At 54.1% G+C, this 12,872-nt stretch overlaps 1 protein-coding gene across 5 annotated transcripts in view; it reads left to right on the forward strand.

The window, feature by feature from the left end:
• UBR4 (ubiquitin protein ligase E3 component n-recognin 4) overlaps window positions 1-12,172 on the forward strand; it is a 132,809-nt gene extending 120,637 nt beyond the window's left edge. For all 5 annotated transcript variants that reach the window (XM_035714056.2, XM_025446817.3, XM_025446816.3 and 2 more), the window contains 7 exons: window positions 504-646; window positions 1,094-1,219; window positions 2,276-2,470; window positions 5,258-5,482; window positions 8,594-8,684; window positions 9,334-9,496; window positions 11,787-12,172. In XM_035714056.2, the coding sequence (XP_035569949.1) occupies window positions 504-646; window positions 1,094-1,219; window positions 2,276-2,470; window positions 5,258-5,482; window positions 8,594-8,684; window positions 9,334-9,496; window positions 11,787-11,851 (1,008 nt within the window). In that variant the 3' untranslated portion in view covers window positions 11,852-12,172. The remainder of the gene's footprint in view (window positions 1-503; window positions 647-1,093; window positions 1,220-2,275; window positions 2,471-5,257; window positions 5,483-8,593; window positions 8,685-9,333; window positions 9,497-11,786) is intronic.
• Window positions 12,173-12,872: the final 700 nt, after the last annotated feature.

Below are 12,872 nucleotides of genomic sequence, written 5' to 3' on the forward strand. Positions count from 1 at the left end.
TTTATTTATTTATTTATTTTAAAGGATTTTATTTATTTATTCATGAGAGACGCAGAGAGAGAGAGAAAGGCAGAGACACAGGCAGAGGGAGAAGTAGGCTCCACGCAGGGAGCCTGATGTGGGACTCGATCCCGGGTCTCCAGGATCATGCCCTGGGCCAAAGGCAGGCGCCAAACCGCTGAGCCACCCAGGGATCCCTTTATTCTTCCTTTTAAAGTAAATAAAACAGCAAAGAGAAAAGAGTGACAGAGGAGGCTTCCATGTCCGCCTTCCCATCGGCATAGCACCTGCTTTATTGTGGTTGTCCCCCCACATTCCTCCTCTCACTGGGGTTGTGCCCAGCTAGGTGCTTAACCCAGCAACTGAGGTTCTGACCCATCACCCCCTCTCTGGGTGCATTTCTTCCCAGGGGAGGCCCTGGGGTTCCTGCTCTTCTGCTTTGCCTCCTCCCAAACCCTGCCTTGGAGTTCGTCTCACCTCTCCTTTTACTGGTGTCTTTGCAGCCTACAAAAGTCCTGGGCATTTATACTTTCACCAAGCGGGTAGCCTTGGAAGAGATGGAGAATAAGCCCCGGAAACAGCAGGGCTACAGCACCGTGTCCCACTTCAACATCGTGCACTACGACTGCCACCTGGCTGCCGTCAGGTAGGCCCTGGCACCTGTGCCAGAGGGCCCCTCGGGAGGCTTCTTCCTCTGGTGTTTCCATCCAGGCCTGTGTCACTTCAGAGGAATGGGCAGCTTGCCCAGGGCCCTGTGCTAGGAGGGGATAGGATGCCAACTGTGAGGTTTTCATCTCAGGGAAGTAGGGTGTCATGCCTTAAACCGTGGTCTGTAAGCCATTCATGCTATATGACTAAGAAAATCCACTTGGCTTTTGGCCTCAGGGTGGAGAAAGCAACCTTGCTTCCCTGAAGCAGTGAAGCTGGCATTTACCATATTGTAATGCAAAGAGCTTGTTCTCTATGGAGTCAGGTGCACGGCCTAACTTTTTTCCTTAGTGTTAGCAAACACTTCTCCATCCCCACTTGCCCAGGTGCTTGGTTGCCAAATCAATTCCAGTGGTCACTTTTCCCTGCTTTCCTCCCAATCCAGGCTGGCTCGTGGCCGAGAAGAGTGGGAAAGTGCTGCCCTTCAGAATGCCAACACTAAGTGCAATGGACTCCTTCCGGTCTGGGGGCCCCATGTCCCTGAATCAGCTTTTGCCACCTGCTTGGCAAGGTGAGTGTTGAGCGTGTGCTTGGCAGAAAAGGGGGGTGGTCCCAGGAGATGGGGGAAGATCAGCAGCAATTAGCTCAGCCTAAAGGCCTGTCACTGTCTTTGGGAACCCTGGTCTCTGCATGCTGGCAGGGAAGCCGTTTGGCAGAGGGAGGAACCTGGCTGCGAGAAGCCAGCACCCCCAGTGTCTGGTGCACCACTTAGAACTTCTGGTTGTCTGCTACCTCTTCTCCCTTCTTCATCTTGGTGCCTAAGACACAGGACCCTGACTTTGTTGTCAAAGCCAAAATTTTCAGATATCTCTTCTGCGGTGTGTGCTTCTAAGGTTTGAATAATGCAGACAGCTCAGTGGCATGGGGAGATATCAGGCTGCTTTGAAGCCTCCCTCATTCTCAAATCCAGAGTAGAGTTCCTAAAACTTAGAGGAAGTCCCCGTTCTTGCCGATGCTTTGAGGAAGGAGTGGTGCCCAATCCTGAGTCTTCTCAGAAGGTTCAGGGATGGAAAGATACCTGGCAGTAATAACGATGGTCAGTGTATTGAAGTGCTTACCGTGTGCTGTTACTATACACATTCTCTGGATGAAGAGATTGAGGCATAGAGAGGTCGAGTAAATTACCTGAGGTCACAGAGTGAAGCAGAGTGCATATATTGATGTAGAAAATTATCTTTCATTTGGGGGTTGAAGAAAAGATTCTTAGGGATAGATAACCTTGTCAGAATGCATGCCTTCCACATTTCTTTTTCCACAATGTACTTCCAGGCTTGGCCATGATATGTTATGTGACATTTGTCCATCAGGAAGTGCCCTCCTCCCCAAACTGGCGAGTTCTCAAAGCTTTGAGAGCATCACATTCTATCACGGCAGAAATGGAAATGTCCTCTGCTCCCATCTTGCTGTGGGCTCCAGCTCCTGTCCTTGGCTCTCCCCTTCACCCCTCTGCTCATGTGACCTTTGCAGCCATCAGGCCATGTGGCGCCCAGGGAGGCTCTGCCTTCCAACTTGGGCTTTCCCCAAGGGAGCTTGCTTTGCTCACCACATTTGTTCCGCTGTCCCCTAGGCACAACACTTACCTCCAGGAATGTACGGGCCAGCGGGAGCCCACGTACCAGCTCAACATCCACGACATCAAGCTGCTCTTCCTGCGCTTCGCCATGGAACAGTCGTTCAGCGCAGACACCGGCGGAGGCGGCCGGGAGAGCAACATCCACCTGATCCCGTACATCATTCACACTGTGCTTTACGTCCTGAACACGTCAGTATCTCACCCCCCATGGGCAGCGGCCGGCCCACCTGCCTGCCCACCCTGTGCCCCTCTGCCCAGCAAGGTCTCTGCTTTCTCACGTTTGCCTGAGTTAGCTGCAGACCCAATGGCTGACCTAAGGTAGCCTTTACTAAAGCATGCATGTTCATCTGCAGCTTTTTAGAGTCACACAGAATAAGGTAATATGGGTGACTTCCTTTCCAGATCAATCCCAGCTCCCCTTGTGGGCATCCGAGGGCTGTATCCTTGGACTGACTCTCATCCCAAAGGGGAGCTGGAACTGGCCAAGGCCAGACCTGCCAAAAGACCTCCTTAGCTTCTACTACCCCGTAGCCTCTAATTCTTGCGGGACTCGGTATTCATGGATGGGAGAGGCCGTGGGTCAGAGCCCCACGCCGTCACTGTCAAGGGCACACTGGGTGTAACAAGGTTTCACAACTAGGGGCTGTGGCAGAACCAAGGACCCTTCTCATAAACGGAAGACCGGACTTGCTATCCCTGTTTCCTCTCCAGTTAATAGTGCTCTAGCAAGTCAAGGGGCAGGGAATGTTGAAGATAATCTGAGAAAGTCAGCTAATAGCCAGGAGAAGAGCAGAAGAAGAGCTTGTATTTTCATCTGTGAGTCCCACATAGAGCTGTGAGGCTGATAATGAAAAGTGTAATTTTAAAGAAGCACTTAGGATAGAGAATAGTACTCGTTCATTTTCAGCCCAGATTTTAAAAGCGAATTAGGAGATTTAACATACTTTAGCTCTTAAACACTTGTCTGCTTTACCCTGTTTTCCAACAAGTCTGACACCTGTATTGGGCGGGGAACTGGCCGGCTACAGAGAGGCCGGGCACGGTCCGCCTGAGGCAGCTGCAGGGCAGCTTGGGCGGCAAGGACAATCCATCACTTGTCCTTTCTGGTCTTCTGTCTTCAGCAATATTGTTTTCCTCTTCCCTCCCATTTCCTGGGGAGATAGGAGGCTGGCTTCCAGACCGCAGCCCTCATTGTGAAAAAGATGCACAGGCAGGTCTCGTCAGCACATGACATCAGCTGCTAAGCTGTTGGGACCGTCAGAAGGAACACCCACATCATCAACAGCACAGATGCTCGCACTCTCCAGACCGCTGCAGGCCTAAGCAGTGCTAATTACCGGTGTTCGTGGGGCCTTTGACAGAGCCCTTGGCCTTGTGGAGACCTGTCTCTTGGCAGCTCTGAGGCAGAGTGCACCGCTCTACTCTAGGGGGAAACACAGCCCCAGAAAGGCAGCATGATTTGCCCGGCAGAAGAGAGCCAGTGACTCTGGGTGGCACTGGCTTTCTCAGGTGCCAGATACTAGTAACTCATGCTCAAGTTGCTTGGTCGGGGAGGGAGTCTGCTGTGTCCTAGATGTCTGGGTCAGAGGCTGACCTGGATGTTTCATGGAGAGGCACTGCTGCCCATCCACTGACCGCTTCCCTAGCTGGTCGCTTCTTCCTGGTGTGAGTGTGGTCATAGCAGTGCCTGGGTGGCACATCTGTGCACACAGCCAGGTGGATCCCACCGTGAGCTGGAGCAGAGTTGGGCAGGTACTACAGTGGTGGAGAGCTTCCGACTCCTCTAATTCCGGAAAGTCAAGTAGGGTATGTCCATCTGAGCCATCCGTATCTGTTCTTCAGGTGCAGAAGGAAGCGGCGTGTCCTTAAACCATCCCCACCTGCTTTCCCATAGTCCAGTGTCTGCCAGTGGTCCCTGCAGGCCTGGTAACTTTGATCCTCGTGGCTACTGGGGTCGAGTTTTCTTTCTTCTCCCACAGGATGAGGTTAGACCGTCGGGTGCCTTTGGTGTGAGAGCATCATCCATGTTTTAGGGTCAGGAATTTGTGATCAGGAAAGCTTACAGTGACGTCTCCACATAGCTCCAGTGGCTGCTTGTGGAAGCTGGGGAGGGAGTGGCATTTACAAGGATCGGAACATGGAGGGCTGGGTCAGCATCCAGACTGCCGGGGTTCGAAGCCTATTTTTTCCATTCCCCACTGTGACTTTGTGCAGAAAGCTCCGTTCTCTGCACATTCATCTCCTCTGTTTCCCCTTTGTGGAGTTGGGGTACTGCTGGTACCCCTGTGTCCTAGGGCCCTTGTCTGGGTTTAGGTAAGGTGATTGATTTCAAGCTCAGAGTGGGTGCCTGGTGGTGAGTTAGTGATCACGTCATCACTTTAGGCAAGAGGGAGAACAGAGCAGTGCTTGCCCAGAGTTAGCTATTCAAATGGAGGAGGGGACATAGATGTACAAGGAAACACCAAAGCAGAGTGCCCAGGGAGGGAACTGGTGGAATGTCGCACAGATAGCCAAGCTGTGAGGACTGCGTGGGGCAAGTGAGAACACAGGCTGGCTTGTAGAGTCAGATTCTGGGCTCACCTTGGCCCCCTCACTTACTGACTTGTTGGCTTTGGCAAGGTCCCGTCGTTTCTCTGGGCTTCTGATACTGTGGTAAAAACGTACTAGCTGTCACTTTTCAGGGTTGTTAGGACATTTGATGGAGTGTTTGTGTATGTGCCCACCATAGCCAGGGGCTCAAGAGCCAGGAAGTTGTTTGGAATTGTTTCAGAGCCGAGCTGCGGGTTGGTGGAGGCAAGGAGAATGCCACCAAGGAGGGCTTGGAAGGGGAGAAGCAGCTCTCGGAGAGGGGGTGGCTGTGTTCCATGATCCAAGCATTGCTGGAGCTGGAAAGATGAGATATTGACCAAATCTCCTTCCCTCTTGCTGCTGGTGCCTTGCTTGTACCCTGGTTTCATTGTGTCCCTTTTGTTACAGAACCCGAGCAACTTCCCGAGAGGAGAAGAACCTCCAGGGCTTTCTGGAGCAGCCCAAGGAAAAGTGGGTGGAGAGTGCCTTTGAAGTGGACGGGCCCCACTATTTCACAGTCCTGGCCCTCCACATCCTGCCCCCCGAGAAGTGGAGAGCCACACGTGTGGAAATCCTGCGGAGGCTGCTGGTGACCTCTCAGGCCCGGGCAGTGGCTCCAGGCGGAGCCACCAGGTCAGTCCCTGCTTCGGGAGGTACGGTCCTCTGGGCTGCCTAGTGTCTGCATGGTATATCCCTGTGTGTGCTAAGTGAAGGGCCTGCTCGTCTGACTCAGTCCTTTCTGTCCCTTCTCAGTCTCCGTCTGTCATGCCAAGAGCCTAGACCCAATGGCTGGTAGGTGCTTGGCCACCTCTGGGTCTCGAGTTTAGCCATTTAGGAAGGTGGAGCCAGGCTCTAGTCTGTGGAAGAGTTCAGAGAAGCAGCCAGCCAGGCATAGGGTGAGATGACTGATGAGAATTAGGGCCAGCAGGGAGCTGGGCAGGTAACTGGGTTTTCCCAGTCCTGGCTGGCCATTAACTGGGAGGGCTCCTGCATGGCTGCACTGGGGATTTTCTTTTCTGATCATCTTTTGTTTTCTGTTCATTATCGCATCTCCTTGGTCACATTGCTATCACATCTCCGCCATGTTCCACGAGCCTTTCTTTTTCTCCTGTTCATGTGGACACGTCCCAAAGAAGGAACGTTTCAGGAAGGAAGTGTCTTTGTTTTCATTACCTTGTACTGGGATTTGGGTCGAATGGGCGGCATCTTTAGAGAAACACCTGTAAACCACAAGAAGCTCTTTGAGATGACTACATGGATCTCCACACATTGACTCCAAGGGCGCTGCTCTAGGCCCATGGTGACCCTGACGGTCTCTGCCTCCCCTGGGCTCCACCGTAGGGTGTAGGTTTGTCAGCTTGCTTCTGCCACTTCCCTTCTGGAAGATCCATCTTGTCTGCTTTTGCTGGGATCTGAGGGAACATTTCCACATTCACAGGCCAACAAAGGAGCAGAGGAGGAGCTTTCCAGCCCCTGACCATGGCAGACCAAGGGGGGAGCAGCCGTGAGCCTACCTTGGCACCCCTGGTATCTTCTGTCTACCTGGCTCTGATAAAGCCAGCATTGCCAGTCACCGGCACCTCCCACCCTCAGAGAGACCAGGTCAGGGCTCCGTTGTTGAGCCCGGCCAGTACCAGCTGCTTTGTGCAGAGGAGGAGGGGGCAAGTCTTGCCAGCTTCCTACCTGACCTCTGCCCCCATTCCAGACATATCACCTTCCAGTGTTTCCCAGAGTCCAAAGCATTCATGCTGAACTAGCTGCTTGAAATCAGAAGTTAGATCAGAAAGATACCAGGTTGTTGATAAGCCAGGCTCAGCCTGTATCCATGGCACAAAAAGTGGCTGTTGCGAGACACTAGCTCTCAGTGGCGGGTGTGAAATCTGAACCCATGGGAGCTGTTTTGCTTTCAGTGAGGAGACCAGAATTCAGTACTGTCCCAGGCAATTTAGGAGAAGCCTGCGTGGCCACAGCTTACTCAGGAACTCCGGTGTGGGCTGCGTTCCCGAGCTGCCGTTTTCTCTGTGGCAGTTTAGTCACCTTTGCTAATTAGCCTGAAATAATTAAGTTGGGCAGGTCACTCATGGTTCCTGCTTACTACAGCACAGCAGCCGCCAAACCTGGTGTGGGGTGGAGGCCCGAGCAGGTGCCCCTGAGACAGAGCGGGGGAGGTGGTGGGCATGAGTCCCATACTAGGATGCCCTCCGAGGAGAGACCGAGAGGGCATCATCCTGGTGGTTGGGCAGTGTTCCTTGCAGGGGACTTTGTCCTAAGTCAGTGATGGGGTGGAAGGCAGTAGCCCATATAAAAAAATCTAGGAATGTGCTCAAGAGAAGAGGACCTCTTTTGCATGTTTAAATCGAAGGGAGGGTTCCTCTGCCAGGAACTTGCCGGTAGTTAGGCCTTGGACTTTCTTAGGCTTCCGTCAGAGCCTTATCTGGCGTCTTGTGCGCAGTGTGCAGAGGAGCGGGTGTCCGCCTCGGCCCCAGGCCTGCCTTGCAGCCGACTTCACTGTCGGCTGTAGAGTCCGCTTGTGGGCCTGGTGGGGAGAGTGGGTGCTCTGGAGACTGTTGGGGCGCAGGGACAGAACAGGAAGAGCATTGTAGCAAACAGAATTGCCTCACTCTCTTACTGTTCACATTTACTGGACGTAGGTATAGCCGGCCCACCCCATGCTCAGCAGTCCTTCCCCTTGAGGCCATGAAGGATAGTCCGGGCTTCTGTGATAATAAATAAGCTCTCTGCCTGTCTGTCCCTCCTGATTCTTATACATACACACACTCTAATACCAAATTTTAGCTCCTTTAGTTACGGGCTTTGTTCTACTGTGTAGTAGGATCCAGAATTTCCGTGATAAGGGTTCACCTGGCCTTCACTTAATGCAGATGTGAACGCAGTTTGCAAACAAAATCTCTTGTAGATCATGGGTGGTAGAAGCCGAATCCTAGCCCCGATCTTTCACTGCCAGTGCAGAGGGGAGGTCCTGGGTTCTCTGTATTCACAGTGGCTTTACCACCATGATGAAGGGTCATCGTTCCTCACACCAGCAGAGTCTGCTGAGCGGGCAGGGGATGGGGTCACAGGCCACCCCTGGTGTTCTGAGGGCCTGTTGGCCTTTCATCCTGCACTGAATCACTGGGCTAAGTGGAGATGGTCCTGGGCAGAGGCAGAGGGGTGTGGTGGCAGCTCTGGGATTACCCCAGGATTTAGGAGGTGTTGGTTGCACCCTCCGTCCTAGATATTACTCTTGCTCAGCACTAGCCACCCCCCCCCCCCCCCCCCCCCAATCTTTCAAACACAGCCCATGGTTGCCAAATCCCTGTATTGGGCTGGTTTGGGTCTGCTGACTGTTCGTGAAAATGTGTCAGGAGGAGCGTCAAGACTGAGAGAGAACCGTTTCCTGCTTCATTTATGAGGTCCTGTCAAGTCCAAGAACTTATGTGGGACTGAACACAGGGATGCGAGGGTCTCCTTGGCATGTCTCCCAGGCAGTGGTCTTTGGTTGCCACGTGCCCCTTATGTTCCCCCACTTCTGATTCACCCCGGTTTGGAAGGGAGTCTGTACTAAGGATGAGTGCTTCATGGATCATTGGGTCAAGGCTTCAGAGGTTCTTGCCCACAGCTGCTTTTCTCGGATGAGATAGGTGGCTGGAGTGGAGTGGCGTGCAGAGTAATGGGGCTCTGGCCTGTCCTTGTGTGTATCTGTCTGGGGTCTTCATGGGCATGCTATGGGATTTTCTTTTCCAGGCTGACAGACAAGGCAGTGAAGGACTACTCTGCCTACCGCTCTTCCCTTCTCTTCTGGGCCCTCGTCGATCTCATTTACAACATGTTCAAGGTAGGCCTGACTGGCTTCTGCGAGGGTGTGAAAGTTCTGTGCTGCTGGCTCTGAGCCAGCCCCATGTCCGGGTGGCTGCTCCTCCACTGGCCTCTCACTGGAAGCAGACCACCTACCGTGGAAGGGGTCTACGCTGTACCTTAGAGCCTTCCGTCTGTGACATACACCTGGAACCAAGGCCGCTCCTGTCACCCAGTTTCAGGCCTGCCGCAGGTCATCCCTGGTTTGCTTTGTGTCCTCTGTCTGGGGAACCTCATTGCATTGTGTGAGTGTGACTCACTGCAGCCCAACTCATAGGGACCCTGCCTTCTGCCTTGAGAGAACCCTGGCAGGGTGTTCCTTTTACAGTCTGAATGGGACAGCTCAGTTGAAGCATGGTGAGAGTGTCCCTTTCCTGGGGGGGAAACAGGTGTGACCTGTGCAGGAAGAGCTGTCACTTGTAGCTTAGAGGTCACATGATGTGGTGCATCATAAAGGGGTTGCAAGAGGAATGACACGAGACTTTGCTGTTCCTAGAAGCAAAACACGTCCTCCAGGGAAACTTTGATGTATGGAGGGGGCGGGGGGAGAAGGGCTGCTTTTTGGCATTGAGACGGTAGGGACATTAAGTAATCCAGCCCCTGGGCCTGTCTCCTGTTGCTTCTTGTAGAAGGTGCCTACCAGTAACACGGAGGGAGGCTGGTCCTGCTCTCTAGCGGAATACATCCGCCACAATGACATGCCCATCTACGAAGCTGCTGACAAAGCCCTGAAGACCTTCCAGGAGGAGTTCATGCCAGTGGAGACCTTCTCGGAGTTCCTTGATGCGGCTGGTCAGTGTCAAGGTTTTATCTTTCAGAGATCTCCTGCAGCAGAACCCATGTGTGCCACAGGGGGGCTGGTCTTAGCTTGCATCTTCACAGCAGCAGAACTACTGGGAAGAACCAGCCTGTTGGTCCCTCCCACACGGTCTGCAAGAGAGATGGGAACACCAGGCCCCTGGGAGTAAGAACAGCAGCTGGGACATGTGGGGACTCTGCATCCTAGGCCCTGTGCTGCTCATGTGTTTGAGGTGGATACTGTGTTGCCCCCACTTCATAGATGGGGTAACTGAGGCGTGGACATTAGATGTTTCCTGTGGGGCATACCTGGAAAATAGGTAGAGTCTCTTAAATTCTTTTAAATTCCTGGCTGTTTCTCACAGTCTCAGAGAATTGACATGGAGCTGACCTGTCTTCTTCCTGCCTCTTGGGGGCTGAGACTTCTTATGTCACAGCTACCCTGGGGAGATGGAGAAGAGTCCAACTCTGATTCTAAATACCATTTGGTAAATGGTAAATATCAAAACAGAGCAAAGAGCATCTTGGCTTGGAAGAACAGGGGCAGCACTTTGAACTGTTGTCCTGAGACACCCTTAGACAGTCCTTCATCCCATACCTGCTGAGGACAATTCTAGTTCTCTCCTGGCTACGGAGGCTGTGTACAACACATGTGTCATCCTCCTCACAAACACGTTAAAATTTGTTTGCATCTCCTCAGCAAGCCCTGGGTGACAGCCGAGGAGGTGGTTGAGAAAATGCACCAGGGTGCAAACCTCAGGGCCCTGTCAGGCCGAGAATGCTGGGACACCAGAGTCCTGTTGTTGCCGGCCTTGCTGAAGTCGGGGGGTGGAGGCTCCCAGAGCCAAGGCTGAGGGTGCAGGACCTTGCCTCACTCCTGTGTCAGCTTGTTGCACTTTTCCCTCGTGTTCATTGTGAGGATTTTGTGAAGTGTAAGGAAGCAGGAAAAACTTCTTCTCAGACCCTACTATCAAGAGAAAGCCTGCACTAGCATTTGTCCATGCTTTAGGGTGGCCTGGGTGGAAGCTGAGCACGGCCACGGGCCTCTGTCGGCCTGCTGCCACACCTGTGATCTGGCGGTCCCGCGTCGGCACTGCCCAGCACGGTTCAGAAGAAACATTAGCCTCGACGTTTCTTCCCAGGAGTGGTCCCTGCCAATGAGCAGCTGACCTGTGTACTGCCATGTCGCCCAGGGCTCTAGGGAATGTCCGAACAAAGACTGTGAGTGGGAATGGAAGAGTCCGAGCAAGAAGGAGGAAGTGGCAGGGGAAGGAAGGTGTTTGCCTCATTCAGGGCTTCCCAGCCACCCTGCAGCTGGAGGCAGTGCCCCTGGCCGGAAGCCGGGGAGAGCGGGAGCCCAACAGGCAGGGGGAGCTGGTGGCTTCACTCACCGGGGTCTGGTTTTACAGCATGATTTTATTACTTTGTTTAAACTGGTAGAAGATTTCAGAACATCTGACACACCCTACTCAAAAGCAAGGGCGAAACACCTTCCAGAGCCAATAAGAGGTAATGATCGGTGCCAGCCTTCCCTCTGCCAGCGCAGATGCTGGGGAAGGGACTTGAGTGGGAATGTCACCAGGCCTCCGGCTTAGCCACTCTACGCCTGTGAAATGGAAGCACCCTGCTTGGTGAGGGAGGTGTGGGGGGCCCACAGGGCCACTGAGCCCCTTCTGTGCGCTGGCACCTTCACATACACGGCCTCATTTAGACCCACGGCGACTGAACCAGGACTTGTTACTGTGTCCGGTTGGTGGTTGCAGAAACAGAGCTCCTGAGCTTTGGCAGCTCGTTGCAGGCCCTGGGACTCATGGTTGGAACGAAGCCCAGCTAAGCCCAGGGGCCTACTGTCCTGCTCCCTTCCTCTCAGCCCTTGGGGACACTGGTTTTAGCTTTTCCTTGGCCCTGGCCCCTCTGAGAATATGCTGAATGCTGTGGACTCTCTCCCCCCAGAAGACCCCTCCGCTTTGCAGTCAGGGTCAGACTGGAGCCCCCCCTGCAGTGGTCCATGGCCCCGGATTAGAGCCTCTGCCCTGGGTGGCCATGGGGTCAGCCTCCCCCACATTAACGCCTTTAAACACCCAGTGGTGCCCGTTCTAGAACACAGCTGACTCCTCTGCCAGAACGAGAGTGCTTGCTCGGTGACTGTCTCCCCAGGGAGCGGCTGTGTTGGAGCTTGTCGGGGCACACCGTGTTCTCTGCGTGGATGGGGCAGCTGTGACTCAGTGGGGCTGGGGGCCCTGCGTGCCCGCGCCTCACCCCTCTGCCCGCCCCTGTTTTCCAGGCCTGTTGTCAGAAGTCACCGATCCCGAGAACTTCCTGAAGGACCTGTTGAACTCAATCCCTTGAACATCATGCGGAAGCTGCCGTTGGCAGAGACCGAAGCTAGCTTGCCTTCCATCCTCCGTGTTCTTCCCTCCTGTGCATTGACTCCCCCCACGGGACGCTGCAGCCTCACTCCTCCCTCCCCCCTCATGTCTTCTTGGAGTGGCTTGGGGTTTTTAGGCTTCCTGTTTTATCTTGTGTGTGTGGTGCACTAGCTATGAAGTTGTCTGTAACCCAAGCCACGGAAGGACGTGTACATACCTAGGAGCCTCGACCTGTCCTGGCCGACTCAACACTTGAGTGTGCGCATCTTGAGAAATAAACGAATGACTGAGTACACATTGAGAGAGGAGGTGTAGCCTGCTGCTTAAACCCACCCTCGGCGCCCCTGGCCAGCTGCTCTCCTTGGCCACGCGGCCCCCTCCCGCGCGAGCACAGGACGACTGCCGTGTCAGAGTCGCCGTTGGTAGTACCAGTGGAGCCCGTCTGCTCTTGGCCGGCGAGCTGGGGCAGCACGTTTGCGGAGTGTGAGCTTTCCTCAAACAGACCCCTCAGCCTCTCTTAGTTTTTTGGCCTTAAGAGCTGGAACCCAAAGACTCGTGGAGCCGATGAGTTGGTCCTCGGCCGGAGGCTGGCGTGGTGGAGTAATCCTGCCAGCTGTGCACCGGAGAGCTTTTGGCGACTTTGCTTCGGGCTTGCCGTGTCAGGGGAGGGCCTGGGGCTGTCTTCGCACTGGAATAACGAGTGGCTGCCTTTCCCTGAGCTGCTCTCTGCTGGGTTTGTGTGTGTGTGTGTGTGTGTATGTGTGTGTGCACGTGCGTGCATGCTCCTGTGCTTCCAGTCTTCAGGAAAGAGCCTGGGAACAGGCATCCTTTGCCCAGGGCCACCCCACCAGTAGCTGCCGGGGCTGTGGGCTTGTGCCCCCAAAGCTGTGCCAGCTGCATCTGGGGGCCTTGAAAGCTGCTTTGCCGTCCCCCTGGGCAGTGGCCTTGTTACTAGTGAGGAAGCAAGACTTGCAAGGGCCTCTCCCCAGATTCTAGGGCAA

The sequence above is a fragment of the Canis lupus genome, chromosome 2 (genome assembly GCF_003254725.2).
Source record: "Canis lupus dingo isolate Sandy chromosome 2, ASM325472v2, whole genome shotgun sequence".
In the NCBI taxonomy this organism is placed as follows: domain Eukaryota; kingdom Metazoa; phylum Chordata; class Mammalia; order Carnivora; family Canidae; genus Canis; species Canis lupus.